Here is an 18,990-nt window from a genome sequence, read left to right as displayed (position 1 = left end):
CAATCCCTGGTATCTCCAGTTAAAGGGACTAGGCAAGTAGGTGATGTGGAAGACCTCTGCCTGAGACCCTGGAGAGCTGCTGCGGTCTGAGTGGACAATACTGACTTTGATGGACCAAGGGTCTGATTCAGCATAAGGCAGGTTCATGTATTCATGTGTGTTCACTCTTCGCATATAAGAAGGCGTGTAAGGTGGTTTCATTTCGGGGACATCTGATGGAGGGTCAACTTTCCCCCCTCCCCATAGATCTGACTGTGTTTTTAACCTGTGTGTTGTTTTATCACGTTCTGCTGTTTTGATATCCTTGCAACCTGTTGTTGTTCTGTTAGTCACCTTGAGTCCACAGAGGCAAGGCAGGATATTCATTTCAAATAAATGAATCATACTACCACCCATCACTTTCTCATTCTTATCTCTACTTTCCTAGGCCAATGCATACATACACTCTTCATGAAATCTAAATGTAAAGGATCTCGAGTAGCAAAAGCCAAGAGAGATCTATCTCTGCCTGAAACTCTGGATGCTTGCTGACAGTCAGAGGAGAACAATTATCTAGACTGGCCGAAGGTCAGGCTCAAGGCCAAACTTGCATATGCGGCTCCAAAGAGGGGCAAATAATTTCCCCGAGGCTGTTTCAGTTTGGGGAAAACGGCACAGGGGGAAGGAAAGCAGGAGCCCCTCTCCACAGCCCAAAGGCTCAACTGGGAGCCTGCAGAGTTTTAAATGGATGTTCCCTACACCGTCTGTGAGGCTGCAGGAAAGCAAGTCATGTTCACAGAACATCTTGTGTTGTTTGTCCCTCAGTAGAAGGCAGCGTCACACCTGTTCAGGGTCTCATGTAGAGGTCTTCCCTAGTCCAGCCTGAGAGCCTTTAACTTGAGACTGAACCTTTGAGATGCAATGCATGTGCTCTGTCACACCCTCTGTCCCACTCACACCAGAATGAAGCACCTTCATGATGTTTTAGCTGGCTTATGATTTATTACTGCAGGCTGAATCTTCATAAACCGCTTTCTCAAGTCATAAAATCTCAGGCTACGATAAACCAGTTAATCTTTAAGGTGTCACATGACATTTCATTCACTTAAAGTATATCTACAGGAGTCTGATATCACCAGCAGCTACTAAGCTGATGCACAAACATGAACTTGCTTCTTTTAAAGAGTAATGTACTTTTTAAAAAAGCCTTTGAACCTCTGCATTATAAAAAAAATCTCTGGATTATAAAGCTCCTCAAGCATTCTTTCTAAAGTAACCCGTATAATCAAAATTACAAGAGAATCAAAGCAATAGTGTAGGGATAAAGACACACAACCACATTTCTCTACTTTCAACACCAAATGGGCCATGTAATAAAATAAAAACGTCTAGATGGATATATCAATATTAAAAAAAAATACCCGCATCTGAATTTGCTGCACACAGCTTTACCATAGCGTTGCTTATACCATCTTTTTCATCTTATATGTTCTAAAGAATAACCATTTGAAAACCTACCATTCATGGAAATGGCATCTGGTTCACTAGGAGGCTCCTGTAACTCTCCCTGGGCATCAAGGAGTGAGGATTTTATGTAAGTGGCTAGCGTTTCCACAGGGCTTCCACCACTTGCCATTAGTGGATTATAATGGTTATCAACTGGAGAATTTCCGCTGCTTTTCAGTTCGTCAAACCTTTTTGCACACTGTCAAAAGATAAACACAGGAGGTGCTCTGCTTGATCCTGCAGCCCAAAACAAGGCTGGAAAAAAAATCCCAGGACACCCATTCTAGTGATGTAAAGCCATTTTTATCCTGATGCTCGAATGGTCTGATGCAGGTCACTAGTTTTTGGTTTAACGCCTGCAACTGAGGTTTTGAACGTTGTTTTTCCAGCCTTGTATGCAAGCAAAACCTGCAAGCCTGTTTTGCTTTTGTGACATGGCATGCTAATCCAAAATATTTGCACCAACATATGTGCCTGCAGTACTAGCAATAAAGGAGTTGTGGCAACCCACCAGACAACTGGCACATTGAGCCCGCTATTATCTGTCCTGACTGGCAACAGCTTTCAAAGCTCCCAAGAAAAGGACTTCCCCACCCATGGAACACAAGATCCTTCTAGGGGAAAATCCTGGCGCAGGGGCTGGAACCAAAAGCTTCAGTACACAAAGCATGCGTTGCATCTCTAAGCTCTAGTTCTGTTCAAAGTCCAAGATGTAACATCATAATTTGAAATATTAAAGCAACACATATAAGCGCTCTGTACCATTCTTTCAGGTCCCAGTACAAGGTTGCAAATTGGAACCATCCGATAACTACGTCCTAGTTCTGCCAAGCCAAATATATATCAGAATCCCTGGAGGGCACTTGAGCGTTTATCAGAAGGGTTCACAGAGAAAAATCCTTCAGTGGCAATCATCCTTCCTAGCACACTATCTGCAAATGCACACAGACACCACGTTTCCCACAGACTGCCAGACAAGGGCAAAGAATCTTTCGCTTCCATGATCCTGTAAGGCATCAGTCTTTTTCTTTCATCTCACTTCCCTATGAAAAGGCAGGTGGGAAGAAAGGGCTGTAGTCTCAGAAAAAGGCCCAAATCTCTGGTGGCAGCTAGAAAACGAGGCCCTTGTCAGATATCTAAGCAGCCTTCTTACAGAAATATCAATTCACAGGCTCAAGGGAAGCCTGACCAACAGGTACCCACCACTGGCGAGGATTTAGCAAGGGCATCAAAAGTAACACAACCCAAAGTTTCCTTCAGTGCTGCTAAGCAAGCACATTAGCAGGGAAGGAGCTCCAGCTTGATCCATCCTTCTATAGCACCATGACATCGCAGCACTCCACAAACGTCAGCTCTAGAAGTAGGCAAGGCAGCCAAGTGATGTCACAGTGGACTGCTTGCTCCGCCTCCTTGCCCATCTAGTTCTCTCCCTTTAGAAATCACAATAGGTGCCTGCTAAGTACAGGACGTCAGTGCTGAAGAAGGGTCAACGGAAGGTAACTGTCACAAACAATGGTTAAAATTGTGAATGGTTAAAATTGGCTTTGTTTTCAATTAGTTTCTAACATTAATGTAAAATCTCCCCTGGCTGCAATGTCCATTTGATTTCCTCTCATGCATTACTGGGCAACACAAAAGCCTTAAACATCAGAAAGAATGGCCTGTATGAAGATGACCTCAGAGAGGAGGAAGGCAGAGCATTCTCTTCACTTCACCAGTGGTATGCAGTTTGAGCTAGCAGACTAAAACTGGCTTTTATTTGCAGTCTTCATCTCATCTACCACCCTTGTGTTAATTATTTACTCTGCAAAAAGCCTTTGAGGCCTGGGTACATGCCTGACAGCCCACCCATAAGTCAGAGCTGCTTCTTCTTAAAACTACAAGTATAAAAATATGGTCTAAATGTTGATGTTATGGGCATCTTGCCCGATTAGATTTCTACCTCAAGTTCACATTCCAGCAGTGAGTTTAAGGTCCAGGATGACAGAATCAACGTAAGCAATCCCCTGCCCCAAGCTCTGTCAGAACTTTGGCAATGGAATCAGCATGTTGGGGAGATCATGGAGCTGCCTTCCTTGGTTACCCCGCTCGTCATCATAACAATATGCTACTGCTCTATGCAAGATTTAGGAGCCAGGGAAAAGACAGAGAAAACTTACTTCTTTGGATGAATAGCCTGGCACTAGCCTTGCCACGCTGTCCCAGTTGATAGGCTGAGGGACCCCAATTAAAGAGCAGAGGATCATGTCCAAAACCATTTGATTAGTGTCATATGGGAAATTATTGTTTTCAGAATATCCACGACTCATCATCAGGCACTAGGAAGACAGAAGCAAAAGGCAGAAACAAAAACACATCATAAAACTTCCATGTTTTGCAGTGTTCTCTCACCTAAAAGGAAACGAAACTTTATGGCACTGTTGTGGGAACTTCTCCTTGCTTTGGGGTTGTGGACAGAACCAGCGCCACAACCCTCCACAAAATAATTTGTTCTTCAAAAGACACAGATCTCTTCCATACACCCACTCACATATAGACTTTTCTGGGATTGAAGATGGGGAGGGGAAAGAATGCTGGCTGTGGAAAGCAGTGTGTTACAGACACCCAGTAATGCTCCTTCCACAGGTCTACTGGGACACATCTTTTCCCAGACCAGGGCCTCTCAGCGGCCAGCCCATTCTGCAGCTGGCAGAAGGAAAAGACAGCAAGGCCTGCTTCCACCATTTCCCCCAGCGTGGTGTAGTAGTTAAAAGCAGCAGACTCTAATCTGGTGAACCTGGTTGGTTTCCCCACTCCTACACATGAAGCCAGCTGGGCGACCTTGGGCTAGTCACAGAGCTCTGTTGGCCTCACCTACCTCACTAGGTATCTGTTGTGGGGAGGGGAAGGGAAGGTGATTGTAAGCCGGTTTGAAACTCCTTAAAAGGTAGAGAAAATCGGGGTATAAAAACCAACTCTTCTTTTTTAAAAAAGGGAGAGGAGAAGATAGACAGTGCTTGAAAATGATACGTATACAATAAGGACTCTGTGTCCATGTCCTACTGGCTAAAGCACCAGAAGAAAAGACGAGTCCACACCTGTATAATCATGTGAGGATATTAGTGTCTTTTTGGAACAAATTATGTTTTCTATCTATTGTGCTGACTGCTGCACCCCTTCATTTTAGTCTCAAAGAGAGGTATAAATATTTGATATTGATGTGTCAGCACTGACATATGGTACAGTCAAACAGTTCGGATACATTTCAGAGCAGTGGCAGGGTGAGGAGGTTAAGACCTACCATGGATATTTAGCTCCGATTACAATAATAAGAAAGCATATGTCAAGAGACTGGCTGGCCTAGCAGTCTCTTGGCTTTTCAGAAACATTGGTTCAAGCTTCTGGACTAGTAAAAATCATGGAAGCTTCCCTCTCTCAGAACTCTAGGTCATGCTGACTGCAGTTTCAGAGAAGAGAGATAAGAGATGGGAGTCTGAAACAGGTGTGGCTGAAGTCATGGGGCCTAGAAGTTCCAAGGCGAAGAGAGCTGGGAGGGAGTTTTGCCTACACATTCCATCTCATTAGTTCAAGGACCCTTGGATGGGAGAAGTTGGCTTGCTTAACTGGGCCCGTACAGCTGCAGAGTACATGGTCTCATGCTAGCAACACACCTGACTGGTTAAGGTCACCCGGCTAACACCCCTTTTGATTGGTTAACTGGAATCATGTTAACATAGACAGTTTGGCAAAACCGATCCTTCATTCTAGTCTCTGCCCTTTGTCTGGATTATATCTGCCTTTGGAACACTTCTTGATTCTGGACCAGGTGGGTCTTGAAGGCTGGAACACCAGATCGAGTCCAACAGAGTCCAACTGTGTTGGACTCTATCTGGTCAGGTAACAAGTAGATTAGAGAATCAATGCTTATAAAAGTGCTTAGATTAGATATTTAGCTTTTATTATTTTATCATTGCTGTTTACTGCTCTGATATTGTATATCTCTCCACATTCCTTTAACAAACCTTATTAATTATATTTTGTGGTGTTCTTGGGTTTTGGAGCGTCAATCTGAATCCAGTACTTTAGCCCTTGCTGGCTACAGCTACCAGAACAGTTGTCTTTGGAACTCAAATTAAAAACATCCCACCTTATAGGGATGACTTCTTGATTTAGACCTAGGAAGGCTGGAGACTCAATCCCTTGGTCTCTGGCTGACAGGTTAGTTAAAGGAACTGGTGGTAGCTTATTATCCTGGGGTTGTGAGGACTCGCACTCCACCATTTTGTTGTTTTGTTCTTGACCATCCTGTCACCCTTAAATATTAACTTTTGACAGCATACATGCCTTTTACAGCGTCAAAGCCCTGGTCCAACTAGCCCAGCGCTTTCTAGCAGCAACTCTTCTAGCTGTCGGGCAAAAGTCTTTCTCAGCCCAACTATGAAGACTTCCTTTAACTGGAGTTACTAGGAATTTAAATTTAGGACTTTGTTGTATATACAGCATCAGCTCTACCATTCATCAACAGATTGTCCCGTGTAAATTGGAAAGAAAAGATGATAAGTGTGTTTGAAAGAGAGAGAGAGAAAAATCACAGCACTCTAGAGAAATTGTTTTCAAACATTTCAGTCTTCAGGGAGCTCTTTACAGGTCTGTAGCCATGCCCCACTTCTCACCTCCCATGAAACCCACAATCATTGCAAACAGGCATTCAAGGCACATATACTGCTCCAGCACACTGTCCAGGCTTCCTGGGGCTCAGGTTCACCTCATGTGAGCCAAGAGTGTATACTACAATATACTCAACGCTCTCCTGCAGCCACGCATGGGAAGACTGGTGATTTCCTTTCAGGGAAGCTTGTTCCTGGTTACTGATTGGAGGAATCACTAAGAAATAGCCAAGGAATCCCAGTATTCCCCCATAAAAGCTAGCCAATCATCACCCTAAATGCTACAAACACAGGGCCTAAATGGTCGCTCTGCATGTGTATTTTTAAGAAGGAATTTTCTTAGAAGCGTTAAAAAATGTCCCTACATAAAGCACAGTGGAAGTCATATCACACTTTGACACCTAAAGGAAGAAAGAGAAATTTCTGCTCAGTAGGAAACTGCTGAGAGTTACTATTAATAGTCTCCTCTTTCTTGAATAATGAATCACAATAGAAAGCAAATGTGAGAGAATTCAGGAAGGGAAGCAAAAACAAGTCTAGGACATTAACTGTGGTATTGTTAATTTCAACTCCAGGCTACAGGAAATTCAGTTGTACAGTTTCGATTGGATTTTATCCTAAAATAATCAAACAGTGCTCAGTGTCAAACTGAATCATTGGCTTTTTTTGTTTAATTAGCTAATTAAAAAGTGACAAAAGAACCCACCTCCAGATTTCATTATATTCTGTCCAACTAATTATAGCAAGACAAATCATCCTGGAGCAAGAAGTAGCTGACAGTTATTTAGCAACGTTTCTTTCCCACCAGCACATGATCCGTGGACAAGCGTGATGAGAGCAGTATGGGCAGAGAAGGAACCCTTTTGAGGCGTACTCCTGCTTAGGGGCTTTGGCCACACTCATAGATAAATAATTCTGCAAAAGTTTAACTCTGTAAGTTTACGCAGTGCAACAAAGGATGATATTGCTAACGACAATTGGCTGGAAATTTTTAAATAAACATTTTTTTTAGAAACCCTCTACCTTTTTGGGTGCAATATTAGAGACTTATCCCAGTGCTCTACCATTTATGCACGTGGATATACACATGCCTCTTTCTCTCTTTCTATCCAGTTACTGAAAAGCAGATTCAGTCTTTCATTAGAAAGGGCAAGTTTGCTGCTGAAGGACCACAGGAACAAATTTCACTGATATAACAGCATTAAGAATAACGGGACTGCACTCGTGTACAGCTCAGTTCCCAGTGAATTTCAGTAATATTTCTTAGCATTTATATCATTCTTTTTACAAGGGCACAAAGCACTTCACTTTTATTTCTGCAGCAAACCAGGCAAGTTACAGGAATGACAACACTGGCCTATTACAGATGAATAGGCTGAGGCTGCACAAGGTCACACAAGGAGTTAACAGGGGAACTGAGATTAGAACGAGAGACTTGGCCCTCAGGCTATGCTTTTGAACATTGCACTGCACCAACTTGTTCAGTGCAAAGGCTAAATAAGAAAAGGCAGAAACAGGACATAATCCAAAGAACTATGCATCTAGCTCTGCATGCCTAAGAGAACTTCTCAGATAGAAGTCCTCTCAGACACATGGCAATGGTAAGCCCTTTTCCAAATGGGTGGGAGTTTCAGAAACAGTCTTTAATATGGCACAGGACCATAATCCCCACTGCTGATAGGAAGGCAATGTGAAGAGAAATACATTCTAAGACATGTTAAGCAGATTTAATAAGGCACTACAGAGACCATACAAAAAGTACAGCTGAGTGATGCTGAGACATTAGTATCTATAGCAAATGAAGAAACCAAAGAAGCCTGGGCAGTAAATTACCTTGAATTTGTTAATGAATTCTAATTCAGTACTTTCCTATTGGATCCTCCCTTTGAAAGATCAAAGGAACTAAGACACTGGAAAGTGTACCTTCCCCCGCCCCCCAAGATGTACAAAAAGATACCTCTTTGTTTCCTAAAGTGCCTAACCACAGCTTTTTGGGGGGGAAGAGGGTTTTTTTTTTTTACTGAGAAACCAGCATGAATGGAAAGATTTAACCCCTCCCTCCCTGTGCATATACACACTGCTTTTTTTAGGTAGAAAAGAGCCAAAGTCCAGTAGCACCTTAGACCAATGATGGCGAACCTTTTAGAGACCGAGTGCCCAAACTGCAACCCAAAACCCACTTATTTATCGCAAAGTGCCAACACGGCAATTTAACCTGAATACTGCGATTTCCTCCCAGCTCGGCAAGGAGGGGGCTGCGGGGAGTCCAGGGAAGGGGGGCGGTTTGAAGGGCTCCGCGCTGCCTGCAGCTGGGCGGTGGGGAGTCCAGGAAAGAGGGGGGCTTTGAACGGCGCAGCGCTCCCATAAAAACCCCGCCACCCACGCGCGTGCCCACAGAGAGGGCTCGGCATGCTGGACTTGGTACGAGTGCCATAGGTTCGCCAACACGGTTTTCTAGACTAACAAAATTTCTGGCAAGGTACGAGCTTTCGTGAGCCACAGCTCACTTCTTCAGATACTGCCTTTCATGCTTTTTTAAAAGTTAACCCACATCAGGAGAGGCATGAGTAACTACTTTCAGGACATTTTCTTATCTTATAAGAGGCTCAAGTTAATGCCAATAAAGGTTCTGTTTTCTGTTTTCTGTTTTATAAGAGGCTCAAAAAGACCATATTGCTAGCAGCACATTATTAATTTAAGCTATCCGTCTGAGTAGATAATGAGCTCTTCCAAGTGCATCTTGTCTGTGGCAGGAGCAAGTTATGCCACTGAGTCTATAAGCAAACAATTCCTTCCAGCCTGAAAAACACTTTAATACAAAAGGCAAGTACTGTAATTGTTCCTGGCTTGAGGCAAGCTAATTTTGTTTTGGTCAGCAGCAGTTAGTTTACAGTATACCTGCCCTGAGCCTGGCCTTGTCCGGGGAGGGCGGGCTATAAATCGCTAAATAAATAAATAAATATACAAAAATCAGGCATGACTCACTGGCAGCACCCACAATTTTATGGAGGAGGTCCCAAATTCAATACCTAGTATTTCTGCCCAAATGATTTCAGGTACAGGCACAGAAGAGACCTTTCTCAGCCTGAGACCCTGTTGTTCAGAGGAGGCAGTACTAAACTAAATGCACTAAACGGCTTAATTGGGTATAAGGCTCCTTCACAAACGTATTTGCCTAGGGTCTTTTTTTTTTTTTTTTTTTTTTTGCACTTGCATGCAGTGCCCTGTGACATGATCAGGGGCCAGCCCAGGCCCTTTTGCCACTTGAGCTAAAAAGGCCAGCTGCCCCATCACTTGCCCATGAGCTGCTGCCTCTGCAGGATGGGAGGGGTAACAAAATGTGGGGCAGGAATTATATTCTTACTTCACAAAGGTACCCGAGAAGGGAGGAGCCTGTGCCATTTCCTCTTTTCCTGGTAATTCTGCATGACATACAGAATTCCATGTGACATACAGCAAACTGGAAGGCCAGGGCATGGTGAGCTGAGCCTGACCTTCCCACAGGGCTCCCAGGAAAGGAGGAAGCAACATAGCCATTTTCCTTTCTCTGGTGCCTGTGAGAAGAAGACTACATGGAGGGGAGAGGGATGCATTTTGTTAATCCTTCTTCAGTTGGAGAAGAAGCTGGTGGCAGTGGGCTGAGGGAGAATTTGTATGCACCTCTATCCCTCACATAGGGTCGCCAGCTCTAGGTTGGGAAACCCCTGGAGATTTAGGAAGGGAGCTCTGAGGGGATGTAATGCCATGGAGTCCACCCTCTGAAGTAGCCATTTTCTCCAGGATCTGGAGAAACTAGGATCCCTGTAATCTGGAGTTCAGTTGTAATTCCAGGAGAATTCCAACCCCCCTCCAGAGGTTAGCAACCCTACTCACACATCACCCTCCATGTGGGGAATACCAAAGCAACCAGTGCAGCTTCTATTCTTCCAGCGGGGGTGGGGGCATGGATCCAGCCATCCTCTCAATTTGTCCCTTACAATATTCCTCCTGAAGTGAATACTTCATCCTATCTCTTGATAGCTCCAAGACTAGATATCAGATGCCTTGCTCTGTGGGGTTTTTTATGTGATTACAGTATAATCCTAGTCCTACTTCACTGTTAAATGGATATGGCATGATATTGGATTGCATTGTTTTAATGCTGTGTATTCCACCTTCAACCCTGACCTGGATGGCCCAGGCTAGCCTCATCAGATCTCAGAAGCTAAGCAGGGTCAGCCCTGGTTAGTATTTGGATGGGAGACCACCAAGGAAGTCCAGGGCTGTTGTGCAGAGGAAGGCACTGGCAAACCACCTCTGTTAGTCTCTTGCCATGAAAACCCCCAAAAGGGGTCGCCATAAGTCGGCTGCGACTTGTCGGCACTTTACACACACACACATTCTGCCTTCAGTCTCAGCAAGAAAGGCAGACAAGAAATAAAATAAACTAGTAAAATAAATGTTAGCACTCCATGGTTTCTTTATTGTAGAGTACTTCTTAGCATTCCCATGTTAAACCATAACAATACAACAAAGTTAGCTCTGAGTGAATTATCACCTTTAACTCAACTATCTCAGCCTTTCTCAAACGTTCTCAGACATGGCAAGCATAAAGCTTTGGTCTAGCAACACGGTAGATGGCAAGTTGCATCCTATACACAGCTTTTGAAGCCATGAAATTATAGTCTAGGTTTTCTTCTCCATAAAGAGGACATGAGACTATATGGCTATTATCTAAGTATACCGATCAATGTCCATTGACATTTGTCAGAGATATTATGCATCTTTGCAACCCTACTCCAAACATGTCTTGTAGGGACAGAGAAACATTACATCATATAACAACTTCATGTAATGCCCAGCAAAATCAGCTTACTCGTCATTTATTTTAAATTTCTCTGAAATGATTAGAAAATATTTTGGTTCTTGAAGTTATAAAGTCAGTAGGTTTTAACAAAAGAAAGAAAGAAAAAGTTCAGGTTGCTACGGGGTCAAGAACTATTTCCCATCACTTCCCAGTCCCATTGGGCCGTCTTAACCAGGCCACAAGATAGTGACCTTCCCAAATGATACATAGGTAGCAGAATCTGTCCCTTCTCACAGTTTGAGAAGTGAATGAATCCTTCTCACATTTCTTCAGAGAAAGAAGTAAGAAGAGCAAGATCAAACAGAGCTAAGTGCAAAATATTGGAAAGTTTTCCAGTGAGCAAGGAGGGTACAAACACAGACCCTAACGCAAATGTTCTTAGCCATCCACCATGAAATTAAGATTTGACTCAAGCATGCACATGAGAATACAATACTGCACCAAAGGATGGGGCCACAGGCGTGGTACCTGAAAGTTTAGGAGGTTAGTAACAATCCATACTTTTCCCCCAAAGAGTGCACACTGGTCACCTCAAGGGTGTTTATGGCTGCATGAGCTGTTTACCCCCATTTCTCAGAATAAAGAACTAAATAAAAATATATATGTGGAACTGAAAAGGCACATGAACGAGCTTGCATTCATTTCCACATGAATTGGTCCAACATGCTTCACAGATAAACAATCACAGGGCAACGAGTATCACCTACATCTAAAATTACATAAGAAAATATATCTATAGGATAGGAACAGTAGTGTAGGAGAGACAGTTTATGCACAAGACAGTTGTATATTTCAAAATTAAAGTTTTCTAGAAAGGAATCAGAGATATGGCAACGTAAATATTAAAAGGCTTTGACGGGTTCTAGAAAGTTTGCGCTGTGAAAGAAGTAAGCATTTCAGAGAAAGCTGCAGCACAAAAGGAGGCACAAAAAAATCCTATCCAAAGATCTTGTGGATATTCCTAGACTTTTCCAAGGCAAAATAAGCTCCTATCAAAAAACAAGAAGGATGAGAACCTTCTCTGAATACTAAAGTAATGAAAATGTAAAAGCTGTCTCTCTGTACCGAACAACATTTGGGCAGGTTTTACTAGATTTGGAGAGATTTGTGTTAAAACAAATGAGGTTAATAACATCAGCAGAAAAATGACAAAGGCATTACACACTTAGACAGGAGACCCCCGTGATAGCAAACAAAAGCTGGAAAGGTTTATTTAACTATTTTTCTCCGCCTTACACCATTCACTGCAGACATTCACCTGCAGCTATTACAACTGCAAGAGCCCCCCTGGCTAAAAGCAGCGGACTGTTGGAATGTACAGAAGGCCCTTGAAATTGCACATCCTTCCAGAATTTCCAGTCAGCCCTAACCCCTTTCTGCAGCATTAGATGGGGAGGCTGGAGAACATTTTAAAAAAGCAAATAAATAAATAAATAAAAATGAGCAATTAACATTAGTTACCTGAAGTATGATTCAATGGAAACTGACTGCTGCTAGTTGAACCGATGACTGTCCTCCCAGTTCAAAATGATGCAAACGTGCCCCTCCACTCTCAGCAAAACGAGAGACAGCAAAGGGAGCAGACCAAACAGATGTATCCTGAGGGAAGACAAAGAGCTAGAAGCGTTTTGATCAGATTCAGGAGTCAGCTGCTCCACCCAGCCCTGGCTAGTTTCTCCTGGCAGGCAAAAAGGAAGAGGCAAATTTGCATCCTAGGCTGGGCATGAGTGGGCTGTACTTGTCATAGCCCGGATCTCTTTCTTTCTGCATCCCTCAGCATCACTCCACCCCACCCGCTCCACTTCTCTGTCTGCTGGATGAAGAGAAAGTGGGATAGCTTTCATTATCGTCCCCAGTGCTTTTTTGTTGTTGTTCCTGGTAAATGAAGGCCCATACTTCACAAAGCTGTCTTCTCTGGCAAGCCCCTGTTCAAACTCTTCTTTCCCAAAGTGCTGCCTGATTTCAAAGTGTTGTCCTTTATATTAAGAGGCATCTCGGGCTGCAGGACACCCCAACCAAAGAGATTAACCAAGTCTCCTGTTTTCAGGGTCTACCCGCCCTTTGCCTCATTTCACCAGGGAGGTAACTACAGCAGAAACACCACACACAACCCCCCATGATTTTCTGAACTCTTGACCCTACAAACTAAACCACAGCAATTTCTGGATGGACTGGGATTGAATTCCCCATGGTACCAAAAATATATATTATTGTTATTTTCAGTTTGTCACATTTACACAGGAACCCTGTAGACAAAGAAGCTTATAATAATATTAGGGGCGCAGGCACCCCCCCCCCCAAAAAAAAATCCACTAACACGATTTTAAAAAAACCGAAAGTGAGCTAAAATATCAACGGGGTGAAATTCATACAAATTAAATAGACTGCCAGCAATAAAAATAAATTAAATTGACCAGCAACTGGGAAAGCTGCTGTCCTAACCCTTCCTTCATCCCTGCTCAACTGATGGAAAGGGGATGCTGCTATTCTTACAGACTGAAAAGCCCCCACCCACCTGCTCTGCCCACCTCTACCCTTTGGCAGCCCCGCTACACACAGACACACACACACCACACAGACACACACTGACTACCGCCCTTTTCTCATAAAAGAGGGAAGGGCAAGGAGAAAGGAGGGAGAGACGCCCGGTCGTTCACGCCCAGTCGGCCAATCAACGCGCCGCGCAGCGAACAACCCCGCCTCCCCTCTGTCCGAATCAGCCAATCGAGGAGGAGGCCCGTGCGCGCGCCGCCGCCGGAGACCCTCTCCCGCGCGCCCTCCTGCTTCTTCGCTTGTCGCAGTGCAGCGGCTTCCCTGGCGCCCGAGGCGGACGCAGACACTCCCCCCGCCCCTGCGCGTCTGGTCGCCTAGCAACAACCGGCCTCGGCTTCCTGCTGTCGCCGCTGGCTGAGATCTGAGGGGAGGTTAGTGGGCTGGGCGGTGACAGGGAGGGGGGAGTCTGGAGGAGGAGGGACAAGCTGTGCTTGGTCGTGACGTCACGCTACCCCCCCCCAAACTCACACACTCACTACTTGCCCTGTCCTGGCGTCCCTCAACGGGCCACTATTCGCCCTCACTTTCAAAATCATTTTATTTATAAGTTTATAAGTTTCCATAAGAATAGATGAATTGCTTACTTTAAATTACATAGTAAAATACGTTTCAAAAGTGGAAACCAAGTACCAACCCCGCTTTTGTCTCGTGAAGGCCTTCCTGGTGGAGTAGGGTTGTCAACCTCCAGGTGGTAATCAAAATGGGGCAGCTCGTATAAACAGGAAGCTAGAACTCAAAGCAATACAAGCGAACAGAAATGCCTAATAAGGCGACTCTAACACACAGAAATAAGATGCTTATAAGAGTATATTAGAGAGCAAAGACCCCCAACGGGGTAATCAAGGGACAAAATCCCCGTAAAGAGCAACACGGACAAGAGTCCTAATACAAAAGAGGGCACAAAGTGCTCACAATGCAATGCATATATTACATCTTAAAGAATATTTTCCGTGACTGTTTGATATACTTACCTGTTGGATGTAATATATGCATTGTATTGTGAGCACTTTGTGCCCTCTTTTGTATTAGGACTCTTGTCCGTGTTGCTCTTTACAGGGATTTTGTCCCTTGATTACCCCGTTGGGGGTCTTTGCTCTCTAATATACTCTTATAAGCATCTTATTTCTGTGTGTTGTGTGTGTGTGTTAAGTGCCGTCAAGTCGCTTCCGACTCATGGCGACCCTATGAATGAAAGTCCTCCAAAATGTCCTATCTTTGACAGCCTTGCTCAGATCTTGCAAATTGAAGGCTGTGGCTTCCTTTATTGAGTCAATCCATCTCTTGTTGGGTCTTCCTCTTTTCCTGCTGCCCTCTACTTTTCCTAACATGACGGTCTTTTCCAGTGACTCTTGTCGTCTCATGACGTGACCAAAATACGACAGCCTCAGTTTAGTCATTTTAGCTTCTAGGGTCAGTTCAGGCTTGATTTGATCTATAACCCACTGATTTGTTTTTTTGGCAGTCCACGGAATCCGTAACACTCTCCTCCAACACCACATTTCAAAGGAATCTATTTTCTTCCTATCAGCTTTCTTCACTGTCCAGCTTTCACACCCATACATAGTAATAGGGAATATGATGGCATGACTCTGTGTGTTAGAGTCGCCTTATTAGGCATTCTGTTCGCTTGTATTGCTTTGAGTTCTAACCTCCAGGAGGTGGCTGGAGGTCTCCCGTGATTACAACTGATCTCCAGGTGACATAAATCAGTTCCCCTGGAGAAAGTGGCCTCTTTGGCAATTGGACTCAGTGGCACTGAAGTCCCTCCCCTCTCCAAACCCTGCCTTCCTCAGACTCCACCCCCAAAATATCCAGGTATTTCCCAACCCGGTACTGACAACCGTATGGTGGAAGCTCAAGATCTCCAGACTACATAAATCACGTATTTATCTATTATTTATTTAAAACACTTATTCCACTTCTGGAGAAAATGGCTGCTTTGGAAGGTGGACTGCATGGTATATGCAACTTCCCTCCCTAAACCCCACTCCCAGACTCCACCCTCAAATCACCAGGCATTTCTGAACCTGGAGTTGGCAACCCTAGGTCCTTGAGCTGATGACGCTCAAGCCAATGTTATGTTTTCACAAAGATTCAGCAACTTCTGAGCCCATGCAGGTCCTTCCAAAATGCAAAATAGTTCCGTATGGCCTTTGGAGGTGCCAGGGCAGACTCAGGTCAGGTTGGCAAGTCCTGCCTCTTATTCCCAATTGGAACTGCTTGCATTTCATGTGAATCTGTCTTAGTCGGGCTATGTCAAGGTCAGCAGTTTCTTTCTGCTCTGACTGGCAGTGTCTCAAGTGGTGGTCTTGCACATCACCTACTACCTTATAATTTTAACTAGAGTTGGCAGGGATTGAACAGGCAGAAGCTCTGTCATTGAGCTACAGCCCCACCCCAGCTCCTTTGCTTGTGAGGAATAAGCATTCTGCACATTCAACCCTCTGTTACTCAGTTGTTCTTCTGGGGTAGTAGGGCATGTGCCAAAGGGGCGCTTTGCATGTTTCAGAGACCCCAGGGAGGGTGGTCTTTGCACGCCCTGTGCACAGATACACATGGCACCACCACCCTGTCAGTGAGGGCATGTGACTCAGTGGCAAGGGCAGTGAGGACAAATGCTCTCAGAAGTATAACATAATACAACTCTTTCCAAATGGGAATGAATGGCAAGCATTCACTTATGTGGGAGACATTAGAGGAGACATATGGGAGACATTGTGGAGCCACAACTGGGGTGGGGAACTAAACCTGCATCCTGCTCCCTGTTAAGACTAGCTATTCAGAACCAATTGTACTGTCTATATTCCAACGCCTTGGCCTTTTATTTCTTTATCACACTACAGCACATCAGAGTATTGGGAACCAGCTTTTATATAGGCAAGCCTACCTGAGTGCTGAGGACTACAGAAATAATGCCCCTTGCAAAGTGCCGAGCACGGAAAATAAATGGATGTTCTTTTAAAGTTCCCGAGCCATTGAAACATCGTGGCTCAACTTCATTGCTTACACATGTGGGTGCCAAATCAAGGGTTCCCTCTTGCATTGTTGGTGTGGCACTCGGAAATCAAGAAACAAAATCACGTGTAAAAGTGAGGAGTGATCCCATGACAAAAGAAAAATCACATGTTGATAAATCTATCCAGGTAAGAGATACAAACTATGGGTGGATTCAAATGAACAGCTGAGATGGATTCGTATGAACAGCAGATCTATATCTGAAGTGAAAGTTCCATGAATGGCGCTCCCAACATCATGTACTTGAGCCCTGAAGCAAGGTTACCATACGGTGATCTTTTTGGAATGGTGGCAGCTCCTTTGAATAATTCCATATGGGAGTCATGAGAGTTTGTAGCCAATGAACTCCTATTTTATGTTGCTCATTTGAATGTTCACATCTATGACAAATCAGTAATGAGCTGCATATTAAGATATGGCCATTAACAGAGTCAGAAATTGGAAAGAGTAAACAAAAACCAGAATATAACAGAGTCCCAACATATAGCCGAAGCACAGCTAAAGGGTTGTTTTGACTTTGTGATAAATGCACTTTAGTTGAACTGGGTTAGGAATCTTCTTCATTGAGACCATAGATTGTATCTTAGGTGGCAGTTACATTGATCAAAGAGCACTTCCGTTGGCAGATTTGGGAGCAGATTCCCTCCAATTTCCTCCTCCTACTTTGCCTGCTATGCCATTCTCAAACCTCTCTTGACCCTCAGGAACAGAATTTGCGGGGGCTCTGTGAGCTGCAGTAGAAGTGGAAAGGCAAGGAATTCACACTCTATGAGCTCCACTCTGCGGGCAGTACTTGGAGTCCAATCAAGTATGTGTATAGTTTAGCATCTTCCATGCCTGTATAACCAGAGTCCGATCTTTTGTCCAATGCCTGTATAACCAGTGTCCAATCTTTTGTAACCAAACAGGCTTCCTTAGGCAATGAGGAGAATATTCTGGAAAATTTTAAAAGCTTACAAAAGGAAAATCTGCAACTCAAGCGCACCCTAAAAAAGAAGGATTCAACTATATCAAGATTAATGAAAATAACTAAAGACCAGGTATTGCAAATTCCAATTTACTGGTATATATTAGGTCTCCACAACTTTTAATCCACCAAGCCAAATGCCGCCCGTGAGTTATGTGCGGGATCCTACCAGAGTGTCTGTAAATCTACTGAAAAAGGTGGTGTTTGTCAAACTCCAGGCCACTGTGCATGGCTGATGGGCTGCTTTGTTTGGTAAGTTACAGGTTGCACCTGTCTGCATAAAAAAGGGCAATATACTTCCATGCTCATAAGGGGTGCTTTATATATTACACACCAGAGTTTGTCCCCATGTACATTCTCAAAGCTCCAGCCAATCTCAGGTATCTGGTAAGCGTCCCTGTAAAGTACACACATTTTCTCAAATATGTGTTTCTCATATTCGGTGTATGTTTTAAAGTGTACAGTTAAAAATCTTGCATGTTCACATACATATCAGAAGACAGTATAGGAAGCCAATACTAAATATACTCATTAGGAAGTAAGTCCCGTTGAATCCAGTGAGACTTACTTCCAAGCAAACAAAAGTCATTTATGCATGGTCGCTTTAACCTCCTTGATTCCGTTTCAGCCACGATTAAATTTTTCTGTATGCACGTTACCTCATTCCTTGTTGGCTCAACCCTGTTTCAATGCAAAATGAACCTGGCTTTTCCCATTCCTCTTCTGGCCCAAATTAAACCATTCATCCTGGCTCATTCCGGAATCACTGAGCAAGCTTACTTTCTCGGGTTGAGCTTTGCCCCATCCTTTTCCAAACCCCTCTTCAAGGCAGCATACAGATAGCCAAACAGGGGAAGCACAAAGTTTGGCTTCTCTCACAGCCAATCACAAAGCAGTGTGGAAAGAGACAGGGATTCAAGTGCTTCCTGCTTCCTCTGAGCTCTTTCTGAGCAAAAGAAAGGCTTTTTTTAAACGAGGCTTGGATTTCTCCCCTCCCCCTTTCTGATTTCTTTGGGTTTTGTTGTTCTTAACATCCTTTTTTATGCGGCAGTTGGGTTTGGGGGGAAGGAAATCTTCTCTCGCGAGGTAAGCCAATTACAGAGCAGCATTTAAAGGGGTGGGACTTGATTTGAACTTGTGAGACTACTTTTCTGTACTCATGCCTCCATTAGAACACAGTTTCGTCCCTGATCATTCTAGCCAATGCATACAGTTTCCCCCAACCCTGGTTACTTTGATCCTGGCTGAAACGGGGAATAAAGGAGGTTAAAGCAACCATGCATAAATGACCAAAGTTTGGGCTGGAAATACTGTTAGTGTTCTGTTGAAAATATGCAGCCTCTTGTTTGACACATTGAAACACTGGTGATTAAAAATATGTTTGCCCTGATCTAGAGGCACGCGTAGACTCTGCTACACATCTGAACCTTGGGCAAGCAGGCTGCCTCATTACTTTAAAGTGAGGACACAGATCTGTT

At 43.9% G+C, this 18,990-nt stretch overlaps 1 protein-coding gene across 3 annotated transcripts in view; it reads right to left on the bottom strand.

Annotated features, from left to right (window-relative positions):
* Positions 1–12,472, bottom strand: part of SANBR (SANT and BTB domain regulator of CSR) — a 40,160-nt gene extending 27,688 nt beyond the window's left edge. The window contains exons 1-3 of one of the 3 annotated variants that reach the window (XM_056852750.1): positions 12,439–12,472; positions 3,645–3,803; positions 1,498–1,684 (exon numbers count right to left, since the gene is read on the bottom strand). In XM_056852750.1, the coding sequence (XP_056708728.1) occupies positions 1,498–1,684; positions 3,645–3,797 (340 nt within the window). In that variant the 5' untranslated portion in view covers positions 3,798–3,803; positions 12,439–12,472. The remainder of the gene's footprint in view (positions 1–1,497; positions 1,685–3,644; positions 3,804–12,438) is intronic. The other 2 variants (XM_056852747.1, XM_056852748.1) reach the window with 2 other exon arrangements.
* Positions 12,473–18,990: the final 6,518 nt, after the last annotated feature.

Source organism: Euleptes europaea, chromosome 7 (genome assembly GCF_029931775.1).
Source record: "Euleptes europaea isolate rEulEur1 chromosome 7, rEulEur1.hap1, whole genome shotgun sequence".
Classification (NCBI taxonomy): Eukaryota; Metazoa; Chordata; class Lepidosauria; order Squamata; family Sphaerodactylidae; genus Euleptes; species Euleptes europaea.
This window is presented reverse-complemented; position numbering and strand designations above follow the sequence as displayed.